The 23,940-nt window shown below is 35.2% G+C and overlaps 1 protein-coding gene across 1 annotated transcript in view; it reads left to right on the top strand.

Annotated features, from left to right (window-relative positions):
• CSMD1 (CUB and Sushi multiple domains 1) overlaps positions 1-23,940 on the top strand; it is a 948,047-nt gene that overhangs the window by 770,527 nt on the left and 153,580 nt on the right. Inside the window, exons 24-26 of the mRNA XM_054383599.1 lie at positions 9,457-9,648; positions 13,084-13,210; positions 16,056-16,258. Coding sequence (XP_054239574.1) covers positions 9,457-9,648; positions 13,084-13,210; positions 16,056-16,258 — 522 coding nt within the window. The remainder of the gene's footprint in view (positions 1-9,456; positions 9,649-13,083; positions 13,211-16,055; positions 16,259-23,940) is intronic.

Below are 23,940 nucleotides of genomic sequence, written 5' to 3'. Positions count from 1 at the left end.
GTATTTGTGGGGTAAGTATGTACTAATGAGAGTCAATGAAACTGTAGTGTGAGCAACAGCTGAATCTGAGTCTACCAGAGGAGAAAAATCCATGAAGGGACAAAGAAGAAAACTTGTCTACTTCCTGTGAAACAAGTTTATATAAAGTCACTTCCTTAAAACTAGGGTAAAAATGTCTTAGTGAATAATAGTGTGAATCAGTGAAAGTATCTGTTTTCACTTGTAGCACCTCTACAGGGACATCAGAAGGCGTGATTGTTAGCATCCATAAACAGTTCTAAGCAAATGGCAATGCAATTTTTTTTACCTGAGGATGATCTCAGGTTTTAATAGATTTTTCGCTCTTAATTGTTTTTTATCTACCGATGACAAGGGAAGTCATTAGACTTTAATGCCCTAAGATTACAGGACATCAGAGATGAAAAGAGAGAGAGGGAGAGAGAGATTACCATATCACCACCCTTGGTTCTGAAGAGGTCTCATAGGTATAGTCCAGGTTCTTGGTGGTGGGTGTGTGTTCTAGTGTCTTCTGTGGCAGATGCAACATGTGGACCTTGGAAGTTGCAGGTTTTTTATACCTCTTTGGCAGGGGTGGCATGGGAGGTTAATCTCTTCAAGTCACACAGAGGAGTGCGTATGTGAGGTGTGCGCTCCAGTGCAATGTCTGCAAGTAGCCTTTCCATGGAATTATTGGGATGGTCTTAAAGAGAGAATTCCCGCAGGAATTATCTCTTTTCATTGTTAATCCAGCAGCTGCCAAGCAACAGAGGGCCTCCAGAGCTGTCAAAGCCATCACCCTGTCTATCCAAGACCAGGTATGTCACACCTTGTTTAGGACAAAAGTCTCATTAAGGGCTATCAGTCCTGCTCTGCCTACACATATTGTTTTGAGACAACAGAGGATTGGCCTATCACAGACAGTTCTTTTTTTTTTTTTTTTTTTTCCTCCTGTCCAATTAGAACTTTTCTTCTGGAGACACCTCTATTTTTTGTGGGGATGAGAAGATGTAGCCACAGGCATTCTCACAGTTAGACCTACCTTTCCTATTCACTGCTCTGGTATGAAGATGCCAGTGCTTTGTGCTGTCATGTCATGCTAAACTGGCATTCAAATTAAAATGAAATCCTATTGATGCCACACAGTGACAGGCAGTAAAACAGAGCTGTCTGTTAAAATAAGGGACTGCAACTTTAAATAAGAAGCAATTCAGTACAGCCTCTGAATAGCAACTAGACAGTCTCCCTGCAACATCTAACATCTCTTCTATCACAGTCCTGATGCAAGAGGAATTTGAAACGTGGCTTCTTTCACTAATGTGGAGAACTGAACTTACTCTCATCTGTGTCACAAGTACTTGTAAAAATACTTAAAACAACCTTCATATCTTTAAAAAAGGCTGCAACAAATAAGGCAGTGTCTGTGTTTCCTGTTCAAATACTAAGAGAAGCCTCTTTTTCACTCACAGTACTGACTAGAACTCCCAAAACTAATTTCTTCTAATGACACCTGAAGACAGGTGTCTGTATCCATGATACTATCACCCATTTACTCAGAAAGTTTCCTGAGGTTGTGATGTGTAATGAACTTTTACCACTGTGTAGAAAGGCTTTTTGGACTCTAACCTGAGAGCTTTTTTGAAGTTCCTTTCTCTGGCAGTTGCCTGTCTGATACAGCTGAAGTTCCTCTTGCTCCTTTATCCAGATAACTGCTTTTTTAAGAGCAGCTTATCTAGCTCTTTATAGCAATTTCATGGTTTGTCAGCCTTGTGCAGAATAGAATAGAAGAAAGCTTCACTTATCTGCCTCTGCCTTGGAATCCATTGTAATGAGGCAGTGGAAGGGTCCATCTCAGTACTGACGGGTATTGTCTGTAGGAACCTACCTGGATGCAAGAAGGCCACTCAGCAGTATGTTTCTTGTGTACTTTAAAAACATGCAGAGTTACTTACAGAGTTTATAAAGTCTGAAAACCATTCAGAGATTTGTGGCATAATCTACAGCTAGATTTTAACTTTTGAAGGACTTTTATGCACCCATTCCTGATTCACTGCTATATGTTAAAAGTGCCATTGCATGTTAATTCTTTTAAGGGATGCCATTTCATGTTAAGTCTTTTATTTGTAACCTCCATCTCCCTATGATACTGAATTAGATATTTTCTTGCACTTACATGCTAACATGGTAATGAAGGCTGGACAAATTCTCACTAAGGATTTGTCTTTTTGACTTGACTGACACCTTAATGTTAACTTCATATTTTGAATCCATGACCATGAATTAAGCATACTTATTTCTGCCAGTGGAGTGTACAAGATTCAAGCACCCCATATAACTTGCATGAAATTCTATCTAGTGTTGCTAAAGGAAAACAGATGTAGGGTTGCACATGGATAGATTTTTTTTATTTAAATATTTTTTTTATAAATATAGTCTTTATATTCTTATTTGCATTTATCATCTTCTATTTAGTATGCAGAGATGGCAGTTTTACAATACTCTTTCCATTAGTTTTAGGATATACTATTCAGTTTAAGAAAAGAAATTTTGAAATATGTTTCTCAGACATGATATGCTGGTTTGGCCTTCGTATTTTTCTCTTACTGAGAAAGACTTTCTTCTAATTTTCAGTTTAAGTTCTATGTTATAAACCTCCTCTACATCTTTCAAGGGATAGTGAGCGTTAATGCATGGAAGGTGTGTGAATTAGCATAATCTAAATTTGTAAAAATGGCTTGAACCTGGACACTAACTTAAGAGAATTCTGAACTGATACTTAATTTACTTCATTTCCTATTCTATAGTAATTGAAAATGTTACAAGAATGTCAGTGAAAACAATGTCCTGAAACTGCAGGCTCAGTCAATTATCCTAGCACACAAAAACAGTCTCAAATTCAGAAATATAGTGTCTTTGCCTCAGGCTGTATAGTGTCAGTTAAGTAGAACAATCCAGTAACGAAAAGAAGCTCTAGCAGTTTCCTGACAGTAACTAATTGGTGTATGAGATCTCTTACAGAGTGTGGTGGTTTGGCCCTGGCTGGGACCCAAATGCCCACCAAAGCTACTCTATTACTGCCTTTCTTAGATGGACAGGGGAGAGGGGAAAATACAACAAAAGCCAGCAATAATATAGGAGGAATTTAATAATAATAATGATAATAAGCACAACGAAAAAAAAACACGCACAGAAAGCAAAAGAGAAGAGTGATGTTAATCTCTACTTCCCATCATCAGACAGTGTTTGGTCTGGGGAGCAGGATTCTACACGTGATGGTTACTTTGAAGGACAGATGCCATGGACAAATATCCCTACTCTTCCTTCTTTTACTTCTTTCTTATATTTGAGCTGACGTCATATGGCATGGAATACCCCTTTGGCTAGTTTGGGTCAGCTGGCTTAGCTGTGTCACTTCCCAAGGTCTTGCCCACCCTCAGCATACTCTTGGGGCAGGGAAAAGTTGAAAAAGCACAGCCTGGATGCTTGTTCTGGAGTAGCCAAAATACTGGTGTGTTATCAGCTACAGCACTGCAAAACACAGCACTAGAAAGAAGCTTTGAGGAGAATTAACTCCAGCTCAGTCAAATCCAATACAGAGAGAAATCTTCATACACTGCAACAAAAATGGTAAGATACAATTAAAAGAAAATAAATAAAAGGCAAAAATAATTTAGACTATCTTAACCTATGCACACAAACATACATGTATAAATATATATTTAATCACAGGAAATTTTAAGAGCAATAGAATTATGTGACTAACCCCAAATTAATGTAAGCTTTATTGTATGCATTGAAAAATCTTTAGTAAAAGAAAATCAAGTTCCATAATTGAGAATTTAAAAATTAATGAAGGTAAAAAATAAGTATTATTAGAAATTTTAATTCAGTTTACTTATGTACAAGAATTATGATATCCTACTTAATAATGAGATAAAATATAATGTCTTCCCTCTCTCCTCCCCCAAAATTAAAGTACCTTCTGCTTCCAGTATATTCAATACTTTAAAAATCCATCCATACTCTCAAAGCTATACTTTTTCTGTGCAGTGAATGATACATCTGTTCAGGGCAACATGATAAGAGAAGTTTTTTGGTTGGTTGGTTGGTTGTTGTTTTTTTTTTAGCAATCTTATATTGTCCAAACCAAAAGTTTTGATGAGATTAGGATGAATTTGCATTCATAGGGGGGAAAAATAAAAAAAAATCCTGAAAAAAGTATTCAAGATTTTCAATACAGAAATCATTACTAGGATTTTTCATTGTGGCAAATTAGGGTTATTGTTTTGGGAAAGAGAAGCTAGAGATAATGAGCATGAGATGAGTGCAACCATTGCCATTATCACCAAACTAATTGTCTTATTGCTAAGCAATTCCTTAAGTCAGGTAGATGATCTGCACTTAAAAACTGATCTTTCTTGCAAGCTCCATATTGCTGTAATTCAAATGTAAGATCTTTTAGCTGCCATATTGTTAATTTGCTGTTAAATTTATTAAATTATAAACTATAGCAGTGTAATTATAAAATTTGAACAACACAAATGTAAAGACATTATTCTGTTGCATACTTCCTATGCTGTTACACAAAGTAAATCCCCTTACAGGGTTGACTTATTTTGTTTGTTTTTTTTTAAATTTAATTTTAGACATTTCAAGTCATTTGTGTATGACCCTGAGATCAAATTTATTCATAATTTTGTTCTGCTTCATCTTTTTTTCACTCTTTCAAAACTGTTGAAATGACCTCTTCTGAAATAGCAAGTGTACAATAAATATATAATAATTTTTTTAAATATTGAAATTAAAGCTTATGAATGTATGATTTTTTTCAGGGGAAAAAATAATCCAGAATTATTTTTAAGGGTTTTATAATTTTAACACATTCTACTCTACAAGCATCTAGAAATACATCAATTTATTTGAAAAAATGTGCTTCTTTAGGTCTCTTTCATTTTGCCTATGTTAGAATGTAAACTAGTCAATCACCAAAACATAAAAATGTTTTATCCCTCCTCACAAAAGTCTGCAGATCCAAGATAAAGAGCTTAAGGGCTGTTTTTTGTCCTCGTGCATACAGCCCATGCTAATTTGTCATCCTATGCTCTTTAAAAGTTCATGCAAAATTTCTGATCCCTCACTATTGCCATATTAACCAAACTCTTCTCTTCCTATAGGCTTCTCTATAATTACGTAGAGATTTTGTAATTAGCATGTTTTGCTAATTTTTTTTCCTACACTTTTTTTAAGCTTCAATAACACAGAAATAGTTTCATGACAGAAAGGACTCTCATTTTGGATTGCCAGGAACTCTCATTTTGAATTGTATTAGTTTAATTAAACCGATTGTTTTGGATGTTTAAGATGCTACAACTGCCGAATGAGTATTTATTGACACTTACCTGCATTTACAAGTCCATTATAGAATCTGAACTTTCATAATTTTAAGTACTTTGGTACTTCAAAAATTATTCTCTTTAAAACATCTAGATTATGTTTTATGAGCTTGAATTACTTGAAATTTCTATAAGACTAAAAATGTTCTTGGTGTTTTCACATTAGCTTACTTTTTAAATACTAAAATCTCTCTTAATATTTCAGTATATATACTGTTCAGTATATTTCCATATATATACTGAAATAGGGTTTATATATGAGTGTTTTTCCTTTTTTTCTTTTTGAGTAATCCTAAAATATTTTACCACATTACTTCAGAAGCTGAATATAAATTATACATAATTTATGAGCTCTGTCTTCCATGACAAGTAAAAGTGAAAAGACATCATTACCTTTTCACTGAGTAGATCCCACCCAGTCTTATGGTATAGTAAGGAATATAATTATTAGAGAATATTAAACACTATTTGAAGTACTGAGAGATGTGCTTTTAATCCTTTAGTTCTTAATGAGCTGCAAAAAGTTTTATATATTCAGCATAATTAATCCCTCATGGCTTGTCTTGTGAAGGTTTTATGTAGATTAGTGCTATTGCTATCCCCCATCTGTAACAAACAACATTAATAAGAAATTTTATAAGTTTATTCATTGATGATGCTGAGTTCATTGATAGGGTTGACCTGCAGCTGTATGTTATTGTATTACATTTTCAGGACCTGTTCTTCTTTAGATTAGACATCTAAAATTTTGCAAATGCCCAGCTGATTTTTCTTTTAACAATATTTTTACAGTTTTCTCTAGTAGGCTTTCTGTTTAGAGTTTATAGTACAAGCTTTATCAAGGGGAAATCATGCTTGACTAATCCGATAGCGTTCTATGATGCCGTAACTGAATGGGTAGATGCAAGGAGACCAGTGGATGTAGCCTTAGCAAGACTTTTGGCACCGTCTCCCATAACATCCTTGTGAGCAAGCTCAGGAAGTGTGGGACAGAAGAACAGACAGTGAGATGGTTACACAACAGAGTGCAAAGAGTGGTGGTCAATGATGCCAAGTCCAGCTGAAGAGCTGTAACTAGTGGAGTCCCCCAGGGATCAGTGCTGGGTCTGGTCCTGTTCAACATCCTCATCAACGACATTGATGAGGGGACAGAGTGTCTGCTCAGCAAATTTGCTTACAATACCGAACTGGGAGGCTTGGCAGATACACCTGAATGCTGTGCGGCCATTCAGTGAGACTTGAACAAACTGGAGAAGAGAAGACTAAGAGGGGATTTAATAAATGTTTATAAATATCTGAGGGCTGGGTGTCAAGAGGGAAGGGACAGCTTCTTCTCACTTGCACCCTGTGATAGGACAAGGGGCAATGGATATAAACTACAGCACAGGAAGTTCTACTTCAACATGAGGAAGAACTTCTTTACTGTAAGGGTCACGGAGCACAGGAACAGGCTCCCCAGAGAGATTGTGGAGTCTCCTTCTCTGAAGACTTTCAAGACCCGTCTCGATGTGTTCTGTGCTACCTGTGCTAGATTATATGGTCCTGCTCTGGCAGGGGGGTTGGACTCGATCGCCAGAGGTCCTTTCCAACCTCTAACATCCTGTAATCCTGTGAACTGCTGGAGTCCACAGAAGTTCCAACCAAATTTAATGCTATTTTAGATTTCCAAGAAGATTAACTCCAGGTTTTGTTTTTGCTGTTTTTTTGTTTGTTTTGTTTTCTTTGTGCAGCTTTGTGGCTAGAGTATTCCTTTACTTGGTGGTTATAGTGTTCTAGGATCATATCTGAGACCAAGTTTCTGTGATCATTAAAAATTCATTTGTGCAGCATCCCAACAGCCAGCACTGCAGCTCTGATCTGAATCTATCAAGAACACTTGATTAAATTTCTGTGACAGAACAAATCGTGTTAGATAAATAGTGTCAGGAGGTGGCACCCAATCATCAAAATGTATTCTGGCTGTTTTGGTTTTAATTTATCTGACTTTTATCCATTCGTTGTTCTGAAAATACTATAATGAAACTCAAGAATAAGATAATTGGCAGCAGTTTGCCAACACAATAATCTTTCTCAGCAGTAAGAATATTGGCAGATTTTCTCTGTCTGCTGGCTCAATTCAGTGTCAGGTACCCAAACACTGTGACTGTAAGGAACTCATGGCACTGTCTCCCCACTGTGAAATCAGATTCACAGCAATATGATCCTTTATGGCAAATTACACCAGATGTGCAAGAGCATCCAGGAAAAAGTGAATGGAAAGTTCTAATTTCTCTATATGAAGGAAAGGGGAAGAAATTGAATAAGAAGAGCTGGAAAGGCAGGTTGCCTGCAAACAGCCAGGACAAGATCCTGCTATATTCATGAATCATTAGCAGCACCTATTTTCTAACAGGCCTACTGACATAGGCTTGCTGGTGGAAAAGTGTAGTAAATATGTCACCAGAAATTATATACTGTCATTCTTACGTATTTTCTAGATTATTCAAAGTGACAGTTTTAAAAATTGTCATAAACCCCAGCTATTAATTTGCTGGACAGCCTTGCAAGGAATATTCTATCTTTCAGGTAGAGAAAATAGTAATACACTTTATTTTGTCATACTGAATGTTTGTGCCTAATGTTTTTTTATCTAGGCATAATATGTAAAAACAACCCTAAAAACTGAGACTACCACTGGATTTAGCAATGATTAGAAGAATCCTGAATTAGCAATAATTAGAAGAAATCAAACCCAAAATTTATTTTTCAAGGTATCCTTTTGTTAGAAATATCTGAATAAACTAAATGAAGCAGCAAATACCAAAGGATTTGGTGTCTCAAGGGTATAGAAATATAGGTTTTATAGTTTTAACTTCCAGTTAGATATTTTTATTTACACATTTTTGTTTTTTTTTTTTATATTGTGTGTGAAATGGGAAATTGAATTCTGATACCCAAGACAGTGAGAGGTTACATTCTCTGCAGTCAGTTTATCTAACACTTTACTCCCCAAAAATACTTGATTAAATTTGAGTTTAAAATAGACTGACAGAAAATCTTAACTCCACTGTTGACATAAATACTCCCACAGAGTGCCAAAAATAAGATTTTTTTTTTTAAGCAGTATGTTTCTGTAAGGTACATTTTGTCTTCTGACACATGTGCAGGCTGAGAAATTCCTGTATGCTTTTTACTCAAATGGTGTCTTTATCAAAGCTGTTTATTCCTACTTACAACTTACAGAGTTGTTTTATCATTTACAGGTACAGAAATATAGTTCAGAAAGTATTTGTAGAGTAAGAGGCCTTTGAAGAAGCAGGCAATTTCCCTTGGTATAGTACTGATGAGAGGTGAAAAATCCTTCCAGATTCAGAGAATGCTCTGTCAAGAATTGCAAAAGTATGCTAGATTTAGAGAAATTACATCTACATTTATTCCATTTATGTTCAGAGTAAATGGATAAAGTCGTAAAATTACATTTGATTGATATAGACCAGTCTTAAGTGAAGGAGAGGAAGAGCTACTAAGTAATTAGCTAATTTATTCTCCTGTTATTGCAATGTTAATTTAATTTTGTGTTATATAGAATCATAGAATAGCTTGGGTTGAAAGAGATCTTAAAGATTTCTTCATTTCAGCAGAGAAGAAGCTGAAGCCACACTATCTTGACCCTAGCATAAATGAAATAACCTTTTAATTTTTTTCCTGAGTTACCACTATAGTCTGCTGGCTTTGCAGTGGAGATTAGACGAGGGGCTGAAGCTTCCACTTAGTGCCAAAACCAGGGTAGATACTTTGATTCTGTTTAAAACAGTAAAAAAGCTTTTAGGACTGTGTTGATAATACTCTTTTTCCATAAACTCATTGCATAATCAAATACCAAGTGAATAATTACTTCCTGGTGTTTCAGTTTCTGAATTACCAGATTATATATAATTTGTCTGTGGTCACTGTGGGTACATCTAATCTACTTGAATCAAGAGAATATAATTTTCATCAAGATCAGATTCATTGGCATCATATATTGTCTGATATTTTATATCTCTGTCTTCTTTTTCTTCATTTCTCTTTCCATTTCTGTTTGCAGGTTTTGACCTAGTGAAGTGTGAAGATCCTGGCATACCAAATTATGGCTACAAGATCCGAGATGAAGGACATTTTATAGACACTGTCATTTTATACAGCTGTAATCCTGGCTATACAATGCATGGTAGTAGTACTATGACTTGCTTAAGTGGAGATCGAAGAGTTTGGGACAAACCTTTGCCTACTTGCATAGGTAATATGGAGTACAATACTAGAAAGATTTCACTCTGGTGTTTCAAGAAAAAAAACACAAGTATTCTATTTTTCTATACTTTTTTTGTATGATAATGTAAACATTTTTTAAATTTCAAGTAAAGATTATCCTGGTTTTATGTGATCATATAACTGTAGCTTCTGTGAAAGAGACGACTGTCAATTCCTGTCTAAATATCTGTTGGAAAACACTTTTTCTATAGCACTAAAGACTGCTACTATAGTTCTCATGATATCCTGGGTCACTGATTCAGATATGGCATCACAAGCAATGGAATTATCTAAATAATTTACAAATTAAGCAATCTCCATCATAAAGCAAATACTTTTTTTTCTTTTTTTTTTTACCTTACCCCTTTTAAGCAAAAAATATTTTAACATCTCATTCATATGAAGCTAATTTCTAAATTTCGTCCCTTGTTGGTAGATTGTTTTACCTGCATAATCTTGAGTCAGTGTTGCCATGTGAGGATACCCATCTCTGAGAGCCTTGAGGTAGACTTTGAGTATCATGACTTTAAGCAGCTAAAATGGTGTTTCATTACAACCAACATAAATGTTAAATAGAGAAATACTTGATGAGATCCATAAAATAAATGAATACCGGTTGCCCATTGTACACTTGTTAGGCATTTCCTCTCCTTTGGTTTTGCTTTCCAGTTCAGCAGTTACTAGTGACTGCCTGAGTTCTAGTTTCACATGGTTTTCCTCTGAGTTCTGGGGAAAATATTTCTTTCTATGCTGCTTCTGATTGTTTTTTTTCCCTCTGCTGCCTGATGTAGTTAGGTCATCGACTCCTTTCATCACTCACCCAACCTGCTTCATCCTTACCTGTTGCCTCTCTCCTGTATCAGGTGCTACATTCTCCATTCCAGGAGCTGCATCCTGCTGAATGCGTTCATGGAGCTGCAGTCTGCAAAGGAGCAAGCTCCCTTGCTTTCAAAATTTCAGAAGTTAATTTCAACATTCAACAGTATTTATTTTAATGCATTAGTACCTACTAGCACTCCTTCCACACCTCTGTCTCTACCTGCATTTCCAGTTTTCTTGATAACAGTATACTTTTGTGCTTCTCTATTCCACTTATGATTGCTATCCTATTTTTTCAATTATACATAGATTTTTTTTTACCTTTAATTTCAAGATTTGTTCTTGCTTTCTGTCTCTTCAACCACAAAACCATCTTTCTATGTGCCTTTATCTTGCTACAGATCTTTTTATTTGCTGTCCTTGTTCCTATCTTTAAAATCAAATTTGGGGATTACATCAGTTTATACAAAACTCCCTGTTTCTCAATTTAAAGCTCCCCAAGGTGTTGAATGCTCATTGTTCTCTCTGAAAATCTTCTAAAAGTGAAGTTAACAGAAAGATTCATTAAAGTGTTGTTTTTGCTAGTGTTCAGTAACTTAATCGTGAAGATCCCTGAAAACTCAGTTAAATGTCTGAAGATCGCTTCATTCTCTTTCCATTCCACTCCCCCGCTTCAGTGTTACTCATATAATATTTTATTTCTTTAGTTTTCTCTTGTGCTGTCACAGTTTTCTCTCTTCCTAATCTGATTTCACTGGCTTTTTTTTTTTAAGTGATCATGAACTTCTAAACATCACTTTATTTCCTAGACACATTTTCTTAGAATCAGCCTAGTTGTGGAGTCTTATTTTACTTGTGGTTTTTTTAGATCAGCATTCGATATTTGCTATTCTCTCCAGTGGCATTTACTTTCATCGTTGTCTTTACAAGCATTTAAATCTCATTCACAAATACTTTTGAGCCCCTATAATGGACATAGTCCATGTGTCCTAGTCATTTTCAGCAATGACTTGCTACATTGGTCTTAACATTGATTTTAGTTCTTCCTGTGTTCTAAGCATTAATGAAGAAAACCAATTAATTTCTTGAATTATTTCTCTAAAAGATTATAGAGTTTGAATATGTAACTTCTATTAGTTATTTTTTCAAATTTTATTTTATTATTTTATTTTATATAGTATATTCTTTGAGGTGGTTTTACAGTGTGCTCATGCCTGTGTATTGAAAAACAAACCTTTTGGGATATTTTATTATAATCACTTTCTAAAGCTTACTTTTGATCTCCTCCTAAAATGGATATAAATCTTTAAAAATATATGAACTATATAATGCATCATCCCAAATTGTATCATATGTTCTGGTTCTAAATGAGTCTTCTCAGAATTTTAAAGCAGCTCTGTCAATTAATTTGAGTTCAAATAATTTTGTTTTCACTGTGTTACCTTGAGGTCTTTGGTGAGTACTTTCCTGTATCAGTCATTTCCTTATCTGTAATTGTCTATCACAGCAATTATTGCATTCTAAATTTTCTTGTAAATGACAATTAGCTGAAAGCTTAGGCAAAGATTACATCTGAAGAAATTATGTACTATAACATCTATGTACTATAACATCTTTCTACTATGGTTCTATAAATAATACATAGTAATTTGAGTGATCAAACCAGCAGAATAGGTAAGATAGTCACTGAGTTTCCTCTGCATTTATTTCCTTCCTGGTACCAATTTGTTTGTCAGCAGTGACTTGGTGGCACGTATTTGTTAGGAGTGTTTCTGATAGATTGTTTGGTCCCATTGGCATGTGTTTTTTTTATCATCTCTGTCTTACACCATGCTTGCTGTACAATTGTGCTTGAAGATTTCCAGTGGTAGTGGTTTTCAATACTTCTACTTGTAAGGCAACACTGTAAATGAAGTAGGACTTCAGGTACATCACTACCTGATTGTTACAAACTCCCAGTTTCATCAGAGTGTGTCTTTGTACTGGCCAGACAACGTCATGATGCTCTAAATAAGCAACATAAGAATCATTTGATTCTGGATGCTTGGCACTGCAGTGGGTCTCTCCACAATTAAGATAGCATTGATAAAATGTTTTAAACCTTATTTTGGAATCGTAGCTCTCTGATTTGCTCTCTCACTTTTTGGGCATATGGCATTTACATGAAACCTGAAGTTATATAGAAGTACTTTGAAAGCATTAAAGTAAATGCATTTTAACTTTAGAACAACAGAGAAAATTATTTTAATTAAAAAACTCAACACTGTGAAGTCTGAATTTGTGAGTACAGTATTACTTAGAAAAGCCAGACATGTTAGATGGGATATTTTGGAAGCATTTTTGTTCCCTTGTGAATGTTAAATTATGCATCTTTAGTCTCAGTTCATAACGAACTACTCTTTTAGTGAAATGACATGATCACAGAATTATGGTTTACTACTTTATAATAATGCAGGAATGAGATCATGATATGACACTTTTAACTCATGTACATGTCCTGGTTTGTATGCATGTATACTAATTTAGAGATATTTGCCTTTTTTATGTGACAGAGAGATGTGGAATGGACTTGTAAAAATAAATGTAATCCTTACTTATTTTGTAGCTGAGTGTGGTGGTCGAATTCATGCTGCTACATCTGGGCGCATTTTGTCCCCTGGTTACCCAGCACCGTATGACAATAATCTTCATTGCACTTGGATTATTGAAGCAGATCCAGGAAAGACAATAAGGTACATTATTTCAATGTTTAATTTCAATATTTATTGTCAACTTCATTATTTTATAAGTAGTAGTCTATGCTATACATTCTCACATTCTTCACACATTATTTTTTCCTTAACTTTTCCTTATATTAATAAAGTTGATGCTTGTTATGATGGAATTTGAGTGACATTCCTCCCCTATTGGGTACTTGCATATCTATATTTTGTATGGGATGCCTAGGCACCTATTTCAGAACTATGAATTCTGTTAGATAATATAGCCTATAAATCTTCACTGTGGTAGAGAGTTGCACTGCTATGGTTTTATCTAGCTGTCAGCAAGCTGAAGTGCCAAGCTGTTGTGGTGGGTTGACCTTGGCTCACCAGGCTGCTTTGTTCCTCCCCTTCTCAGCAGGACAGGGAGGGAAGAAAATAAGATGGAATAAAACCCTTGTAGACCAAGATAAAGGCAGTTTAATAAAGCAAAACCACACACAGAAGCAACGGGAGCAAAAGATTTATTCTCAGTATTAAAAACTGATGTCCAGTCACTTCCCATAAAGTAGGGCTTCAATACATGGAGCATTTGCTCTGGAAGATAAGTGCCATTATAACAAATATCCTCCTTTCCTTCTTTCTCTTAGGTTTTATTGATGAGTAGGTGTCATATAGTATGGAATATCCCTTTAGTTATTTGGGTCAGCTGTCCTGGCTCTGTTCCCTCCCAGGATCTTGCCCACCCTCAGCCTTCTTATGAGGGGGTAGTGTTGGAGAGACAATCTTGATGTTGTAAGCACTGCTCAGCAGTAGCCAAAACACTGTCCTGTTCTCAACACCTGTCTAGCTACCACTACAAAGCAGAGCACTATGATGGCTTCTATGGGGAAAATTAATTTCATCTCAGCCAGACCCAATACAGCTGTCAACTGTGGTTTCAAAAATCTTCCCTTGAGTCATTGTAATGCCATTCTTTTGTATGTTACTCTCACATTCGATGTTATAATTTGTTTCAAATCGAATATAAATTCAACACTATTTCTTAAATACATTTCCTTGGCAGCCATAAAGTTCCTGACACTCTTTCAGGAGTGCTCAGATATCAGACATCTTGAACCCTGTTTCATTATGCATTAGGAACTGTCTTTTTGTCATGAAAGCTGTGACCTGATGAGAATTTGACAGTTAACAGCAACAGCAGAGAAGATTCTTGTTATAAGGCTTTATATGCAACTCTGAAGGATTTTAATTCTCCATTCCTCCTCTATTACATTATATCTTTATTAACATTTATAACATTTTGAATTGTGTAAGTATTGGACTTTTTCCGCATAATCATTTAAGTAATAAGACCAGCAACATCTCAGAAGATGTTGAGATTAACCAAATTCAAGAAAAACAATGAGATTCTAATGAGTGTGTACAGGACTGAGAGAGTGCTAAATAGAATGTAGAAAATGAGAGGAATAAGTTATAAGCAAGGAACTGGATCATGGAATCTAGAGCTTTTATTTGTGTAATGGTTTATGGAAAGACAATGGAAGGAATCAAGAACTCAGCAGAAGGAAATTAGTAATACAAGAATTTATAAAATAGTTTTTCCTCATCAGTTTGACATACTGACAAGAAAGATTATCACACTTTGCTGTTGATGTATAGCTAAATCACTCAAGTAGAAGGAATACCAGTATTTAAAAGTTCATTAAGCTCAGTTTTGCTGTAGCAACACAGTTTCAAAAACTGTGAAATGGCAAACTCATCTTAATATTTACACTAGTTTGTCCACTCCTAGCAAGAAATTTCTGTGAAAGCAAAAGCATAAGTTATAATTGAGATATATAATCTTAATTTATGTAATTATAATTTATTGATACTAGTGTTTATAATAATATGCAACAGAGATCAGTTTTATGCTCCAGTGGTAGAAGTATGTGATTTCCAGTAAATATGTTACATCAGAATATTAGCTATAAGCTATTTCATTATTCAGTTCATGTGGACAATAGTTTTAACTGATCACTTAGATTAGAATTACTACTTTTTAAAATTACACAGGCAAAACAACATAAGCAAATGGCAAATACTTCACAGTGAGATTTTTTTCTTCCTGTTTATTTTCAATACCGTTTCACTGAGCCAAATAATGAATTCACTCTATCAGAGATGATTTCATCATTATTTACATTTAAATAACAATTTTCAAATTAACTATTTCCAATTAAGGACAAAGGTAATGAAGGAATATCCACACACAAAATATTTAGAACAAAAATGAAGTTTTTATATTTACCCTTTGATATTTGATGTAGAAGAGCCTCAATTTGACATCAATGCACATATTCTGACTAAAAACATAGCATTCTTGAACACCTTTCTAAATCTTATGCTTTAGCTGAAGATAAATACAGGTTGTTCTATTGCAATATGTTTTTATATTTTATGAATTTTGGCATAAGGCAAAGATAGGATGATACATTTCTGATTTTTCTTTTTTTTTACAGGATAGACAATGCCATGCTGACAATTTCCTATGCTGTGTAGGCTACTGTTCGGCATTTAGTTCAAGCCAATCAGTGCCCTTGGTGCCTGCAGTTGAATAAAAAGAAGGAATCTTTTGTGAAAACATGGAAATTATCACTCAAAATAGCTTTCATAAAAATAATGTAGAGAACTAGTACTATATGACTGGCAAGGATGTTTTCTGTAATCCAAACATTTATAGAAGAGAATAGCACCTCAGCCACCAAGAAAAATGGGTAACTCTGCAGTCATAAACAGCATCTCAAGGCTAAGCACAGTTTGGGAATGATTGCTTGGAGATTCGTGTAGTTGTGTTTAATGAGTAATGTATGGTGCTTCTACTTTCTCTTTGCAGTCTGCATTTTATTGTTTTTGACACCGAGGTTGCTCATGACATCTTGAAGGTGTGGGATGGGCCTCTTGAGAGCAGCATACTTCTCAAGGAATGGAGCGGCTCGGCACTTCCCGAGGATATTCACAGCACTTTCAACTCATTGACATTGCAATTTGACAGTGATTTCTTCATCAGCAAATCGGGATTCTCCATTCAGTTTTCAAGTATGTAAATAGTTTTTTCATATCAAATACTGTAATTATATATACTATTTATAGACATTATTTTTACACATATTAACTTTCATATCATACGGCTTCCTCAGTCTTCAAACATAAAAAATATTTGTTATTTTACATGTTTGTACAAAGAACTGCGACTAGCGAGAATTCTTTCAATTACTTCAAATGTTTAAGATTATTTTATTCCTTGTTTTGTACAGCAACGGTGTGTCTAGCTTTATGTAATTAGCATTATTTAACAAGTCAAAATGGGTTTATCCAAACAGAAGTTCTCTTCTGCAGTGAGAGCTTTAAATGTTCCCATCAGTGCTACATAATAATATTTCTTTTACGCTTGAAGTTGTTTTTTTCTTTTTTTTTTGTTTTGTTGCAACATTGTTTTCATGAAGCATCATTTTTATGATCTTAACCACTGTTTTGTACATGATTAAACTGAAAAATAAAATATATCAGATCACACTGAAATACTTTAAAAAATTTACTAGTAAACTCACTGAATTTGTCTTCAAATGAATATGTGATTGATATTGCACTAGTGATCAGTATTGTAAAACTGTAAAACTGAGTATGTGCAGGGTTTTTTGTAATACTTTGACTGATGGTACATCGTTGGCTTTGATTTAGTCATTGCATTCTCATATGTCTATATATGACATATGTAAGTGTATTTCTGCTCAGGAATGCAGGAAAACTATTAATTTATAAATGCTCCAGAGTAAGCATACTATTTACAGCTTTCTCTGTAGGTGTTGTTATTCAGAAGTAAGGGGCATTAATAAGCTTTCAGTCGTTATTATTTGCATGTGAAAGTAGAATTTGGAGGTTTCCTAGTCTCTGAGTAATGCATTTTACATTTACCTGTTTGCTTCATTTGGCTTAATTTTTCTGAGCGCTGTACACCCTAAACCACAGGCTCTTTTGTCAGCCTTTAATGTACTTAGTTAAAAGTATGCAAAATGAACTAAAGACCAAGAAGATAATAAATGTTCATAACATTTTCTACCAGTGTGCTATATAATATGATGCATTTCATGTTGTTTAAAAAAAGCTGAATTTTATATTTGTGAAAATGGGTTTTACTATGTTAGGGTTAGCAGAGACATTTTATGTTGTGTTATAGGAAAACATCTGTAAATTTAGGCAAAAAATTTTAAATGAGGAAAATACTTAAGCAGTTAGATTTGTCAACATAGTCTTTGACCTTCAGTGATACTTAGAGTAAGTAGGCAACAATTGAATGCTTTAAGGCTGAAGAACTGATTTTGTCATCTTAGCAAAATGTCTGATATATGCACTCAGTGATCATGCCGGCAATTGCAGACTGGAATTAATGTCTTACTGGAATTGGAATTAGTGGTCAAGAACTGAATGCCTCAGCTCAAGTAAAGGGTAAAGGATATCCAAGTTTCATTTATGCTACTTGACAATTGGAATGTTTTATTAAATTGCTAGGAGTAAAAAATATGATTTAAGGAATTTGTTAAAGCAAATGTTAAATTCTTTCATCTAAAAATAAGAGCTTAGTTTATTTAATCTCCTTGAGTCAATGGGCAGGCCACTGTGGCCTTTATCTGTAAATGATTTAAACTAACAAATCTATAGCTAAGTGAGGATCTTTGCATAATTCAAATTTATCATGTCTTCAAACTGTAGGCCACTTTATAGCAAAGATACACAGAATACTGAAATTTCACTACTTGAGTAGTTTGTAACTCAGTGAATAAAAGAAGCAAGTTACTTACGCTATTATCTTGTAATTCCAGATATAGGTGTTTTATTAGAAGTTCTATGAAGGTAACTGCTCAAGTTTCATGTCTGTGTCACCTGAAGGATTTCCAAGTGCTGTATTAATTAATGAGTATATTTTATTTAAAAATTAATTACAAACAGGAAGCAAAATTCAGATGTAGAATTTTACAGGATTGAAAAAAAGAACTCCAATAATCTGTGCTTCTTATACTTGCACCTTCTGTATTGGATAATGCAACTGGGATGAGTATATACATCAATGAACATCCACTTCTGGGATCATACAAAGGATGTATATCTGAGAATTTCAGATCAAATTAACAGCTTAGAGGCAAAGTATTGAAGTGCTGACCTTCAGCTGGGGAATTTTATTTCATTATGCTGTAAATCTGTTGATTACTTTCCATACTTTGCACTCTAAAATGTCTTTATTGCATCTCTCTAAAAAAGGTGCTGTGAAAAGGATACTATGAGGTAGATCAGAAAATATCACATATAAATTGCTTACTGTTGATTGTAAATGTAATATGAGATATTTTAATGGAAAATTTTAAGTGGGTGAAGCTTACAAAATGTTTGAACATTTTAAAAAGTGCCTTGTCTTGCCCACTCAGCTCAGCGTGTAGAGCATGAGGACACAAAATGACTAGAGTGATTATGTTAATTGTAATCAGTCTAATGCTTTTCATTAAAACTTAATTACCATTTAATCATGCATAAAAGGACAAAAAATGGAGTTCACTGTACAAAATTGACCTTTATTCTGGGGGTTAAATACATTTAAACTATTCATTACAAGCCAGGAGTGTCAACCAACTATTTCTGGTCAAAAACAAAACAAAACAAAAACTGAACACAGGGAGAGTATCAAAAAGTTTGGGATTTGGGTTCTTTATTCCATAGAAACAAAGTTACTGTCATCATAAAACTTCTTTCTTAACTTAACTGTGAAAAAGAAGTTTTGTAACCTGGTTTAGTTCTGTTTTATGTGTCTAATGTAAATTGGATAAATTTCCCTCTGAAGTTGCCTTTTTCTTTTTATCAGCTCTGTGTCTAGTTGTACTACAGAATCACAGAATTGTCAGTGTTGGAAGGGACCCCAAGGATAATCTAGTTCCAACCCCCCTGCCTTGAGCAGGGATACCCTTCACTAGATCAGCTTTCTTGTAGGCCCCCTTCAGATATTGGAAGACTAAACATAGACTAAATCTCTGCCTTCTGGGCATCTAAGGGCAGATGACACGGATCCATGCACCCATAAATCTTGCTTATGTCTTCCAGTCCTGTGCAGATATCTTAGATATTGTAAGGCACCATCTATGTTGAAATGAATCAGTCTTGTCCTGAATGTTTACTCTTTGGCTATTCTACACTTCTGAAAGTACTTGGATCCTATGCTAGTGGGTGGTCCATTGCTTGTTTTATCGAGAACTTGTTTATATCTAATTATGTAATATGTTTATTTGATATTTAACAAAACTAATGGAAGTGGCAGATAGTAAGAACAGCACTGTCAGTTACCAAAGTAGCAAAAGGCTTTTTCTCAATTACTCTGTAATGTTTCTACCTTATTAGTAGAACTTCAGACACTCTTTTTATTAAAACTGAAGATATGAAATGAAGGCATTTGTATAGTTTAGATTTAGTCCAAATTGGCTTTTCTGTTGTTTGGTTGCTCTCTCAATATGTTTAAAATTTGCTTTGAAGTAAATCAGATATAAACAATGATAAGCAAAGATGCCTGACTAAATCTTTATCTTAACAAGTCATCAATTATGATAATAAAAATTAACAATTTATGCCAACCACTTAATTAGAAAATTTATTTGGAAATGATTGTGTGTGATGTTAACACATGTATTCTGACAGGAGTGTAAATATCAGTAATTCTGTGTTTGATAGTTTCTAATGATGTTGGGCTTAATCTGACAAATCTCTTTAAGCAACAATGATTACTTCTGTCCAGTTTTATAATTCTATTTGATTAGTTGTCTACAGCAATTCTTACAGTGACTGTGTCAGTTTTCATGAAAGTTGGAGTCTTGAAAATTATTCTTTTATTGCTGAGATATCTTTTAATCTCTTGCCTAATGGTTTGAGCTACTGCATTTAAATACTATAAGCATTTCCGTGACAGAACCTTCATTGCTAGGATTCATCATGCAGTTGTTCCAGTTTGATTCACAATTAAATCATCAAGAAAAAATAGTTGGTGCAAAAATACATTTTAAAAGAATATTGCACATGTATGATTATATATCTGCCTTACTAAGTAAATCTGGAGTTCAAAGGAAAATAGATCCATTCGGACATCTTTTGTTAAATAAAAGGATTTAAGGCGCACAGTTCAGGATTTCCTTTTAAATTCTGTAGTTCTGTAGCGGAGTCTCTTCCCTTGCTTTCTGTGATGTTGTAAGTGTTGCATTGCAGGCTCAAAATACCAATTTCATGTCATACATATCCTATTCATCATTCATGGCCTAGGCAAGGCATTCTCAGCCTCATATATGGTAACATTTCTTCTTTGAATTTCAGTGGCACTAAGCAGAAATTAAGCTTGTAAATTACTTTGATGATTATGTCTAAATTTGTGAAGTGTTTTTTTTGTTTGGGGGTTTTGGGTTGTTTTTTTTTTTTTTTTTTTTTTTACTTCAGACTTAACAAAAAGAGGCTGCATTAGCTTGTGGTTTTCTTTTTTTTTTTAAATTTGAGGCTAATACAAGATGTTGCAACATGGTTGATGCAATTTATGCAGTCCTTAGTCTGTACATTTACATATATTATGTAAGATACTTTTTAGAGAAAGGACACTATTGTTTCACATTTTGAAACATCTTGGAGTGTGAAATCACTGCAAATCCTATGCAAAATGTCATGGCTTTGGTATGTCAAGATCATCTCACAGGTATTATGCAAGCATAATGCGCTAAATGTGGGATGATTGTGCATTGCCTGCAATTTATAAGCCTAGCTCCTGAAAAGTCTTTATTAGCCATGGAGTAAGAGAAAAATAGAGTTTTTGCAACACAATTGCAAATGTCTTTCATGATTGTCTTCCATGGACATAGTGGAAATTATATTGATGAAGATAAGGTGGTGGTTTTTTTTTTTTTTTTGAACTACAATAAACTCCAGGCTAGGCAAACTTACAAAAAAATAAATGTCATTCAACTGAAAGATAAGTTAGACACAAGTCTAACATTTGCTCACAAGACTACAGACACACAAATAAGCAGTGTGTTATATTCTCAAAATCAGTCTCCAGGGGTTTTAAGTGAAGGCTTAAATCAACTATGAAAATTTTATTTGGAGGCCAAATCCAAAATAAGGTCTAAAATGGGATTCTGGAAGATTACTAAATTAAACCAGAGAGACTTAGCACAGTGGCTGCCAGCATGTGGAGGTCTGAGAACTCCCTAGCAATCTGTGGTTTTCCCAGCTGCCCATTCTTCTGGCACCTACCCCTAGTTCCACTCTGAGCAAATGAGACAGTAAGAGATGGGAAATCTGTGTTATCATGTAGCTTTCTGCCTAGAACACATTCGCAAGAACTGAGAAGCAGTTCTTTTCTATCTTAATGGCATTCAAATCACCTCTTCTGGCTATGCCATTCTTGGCACACATTTTTTTCTCAGACATTTCTAAAAACTATGGAATTTGGCATGATTTAGTATCCTTGAGTCTAAAACATAGTTACTGCTTTCCCAGCTTTACAGCATACACGTTTTAACTGTGTTCAGTTTCCAGTTTCTGAATTTACTGGGTTGTTTTGAAAATTGCAGATGGCAATGTTGCATCACAGCATGAACATGGCCTTTTTCATAAGCATGTAAGATATACATTATCACATATCCCAAGCACAAATACAGGCTGGGCAGTGACTGGCTAGAAAGCAGCCCTGAGGAGAGGGGCTTGGGGGTGCTGGTGGACGAGAAGCTCAACGTGAGCTGTCAATGTGCGCTTGCAGCCCAGAAAGCCAACCAGATCCTGGGCTGCATCAAGAAAAGTGTGGCCAGCAGGTCAAGGGAGGTGATTCTCCCCCTCTACTCAGCTCTGGTGAGACCCCACCTGGAGTACTGTGTCCAGTTCTGGAGCCCCTATTACAAGAGGGATCTGGACATGCTGGAACGTGTCCAGAGGAGGGCCACCAGGATGATCAGAGGGCTGGAGCACCTCTCCTATGAGGAGAGACTGAAAGAGTTTGGGCTGTTCAGTCTGGAAAAGAGAAGGCTCCGAGGTGACCTTATTGTGGCTTTTCAATATCTGAAGGGGCCTACAAGAAAGCTGGGGAGGGACTTTTTAGGATATCAGGTAGTGATAGGACTGGGGGAATGGAATAAAGCTGGAAGTGGGGAGATTCAGGCTGGACATGAGGAAGAAGTTCTTCCCCATGAGAGTGATGAGAGCCTGGAATGGATTGTCCAGGGAGGTGGTTGAGGCCCCATCCCTGGAGGTGTTTAAGGCCAGGCTGGATGAGGCTCTGGCCAGGCTGATGTAGTGTGAGGTGTCCCTGCCCATGGCAGGGTGGTTGGAACTAGATGATCCTTGTGGTACCTTCCAACCCTGACTGATTCTATGATTCTATATATTAGTTTAGGGGCTAAGAAGAAAAGAAGGTGTTTTAAAAGAAGAGTGATGACAGAAGAACTGGTGATTTTTAATGTATGGCTTACTTATCCATGTATATAACCTCTGTATCCTTTAGATGTTTACCCAATGCCAAATGAAGCCATAGTAGACTTGTGAATTTTCAAGTGGTTACAGAATGACTAGGGAATCTTGAGAACTAAAACAAGTTGGAAAGGAGACAAGTTGAAAAGCTGACAGTTTGTCTAAATGTTCACATTACTAGATGACACACCAGTATTTAAATGTCTGGCATTTTGTTTAATTAGTATCAAGTGTATTTGGCATGACAAAAAGGTTGTTAGTTTCAAATACATAAAAGCTTTTGAGGCTCCAGGAACAAAAGTGCAGAAGTGTAAAGAATATTTTGGCACTTATTAAATATCTATGATTGGTTTTAAAATTTAAAACTTTCTGTACAAGAAATTGAGATTAACAGTAAATGAATACTAAAAGGCATTGGTCCATAATTGATGCATGCTCGACACAGTCAAAATGGGAAAAATATTGTTTGCTGAGATATTATATTGTGTAACCTTTTAAGGGGAAAATGAAGTTATTCAGAGGTTTGTTGAAAAAAATGCTGATGACAGAAACTGGCTTATGCTTAGAGACTTGAAAGAACTACAATTCTTTATCAGATATGCACTATAGTGATCTAATTTTTGGAGTTGTTGATCAACTAAGAAATAAATTCTCTGAGGTCATGATATTTTCTTTCCCATGTGACCAAGTATATGTTTAGTAGACTTCACTAATATGGGATGTCAGGTAAATTGTCAGAGTGATGCCTGGGGAGTGCTTACAGTACTCATTAATAGCGACAGCCATTACTTTAGTTCTTCGATAGATGCTTGTATATTCTGGTGGAAAAAAGTTCACCACTCTTGGAAAACCTGCCATGTCCATTACTTCCTTTAGATACAGGAACCATTCCAAAGTATGAGATGTATTAGTTTTGGAATGCAAACAAGGTTAAAATATTATGAATACTAAAATGTTAAGCAAAGCTCCTGTGTTTGTATTGTGTTAATTATCATAACCTGTTGCAGCCACTGTCCTGAGTGCAGCTGCTGGATGCGTGTAGAGTGCATGATTCCTTAGCTGACCAACTGCACGCTGCAAAAAGCAAAACAATAACATTCTGTGTGTGCCAAGAACAACATCCTCATGTTGGCACCCTGTGATTGGAGCGTGCTGCAGAAGCCATCTCCTTGACACGCTGGAACCTCTTATTGGGAAAAGATTTCAGCTTATGTATGTGGTTGGATTTTACTGGTTAAGTGATA

The sequence above is a fragment of the Indicator indicator genome, chromosome 9, assembly GCF_027791375.1.
Source record: "Indicator indicator isolate 239-I01 chromosome 9, UM_Iind_1.1, whole genome shotgun sequence".
Taxonomy (NCBI): Eukaryota; Metazoa; Chordata; class Aves; order Piciformes; family Indicatoridae; genus Indicator; species Indicator indicator.
The sequence above is the reverse complement of the archived record's forward strand: the minus strand, read 5'-3'. Positions and strand labels throughout refer to the sequence as shown.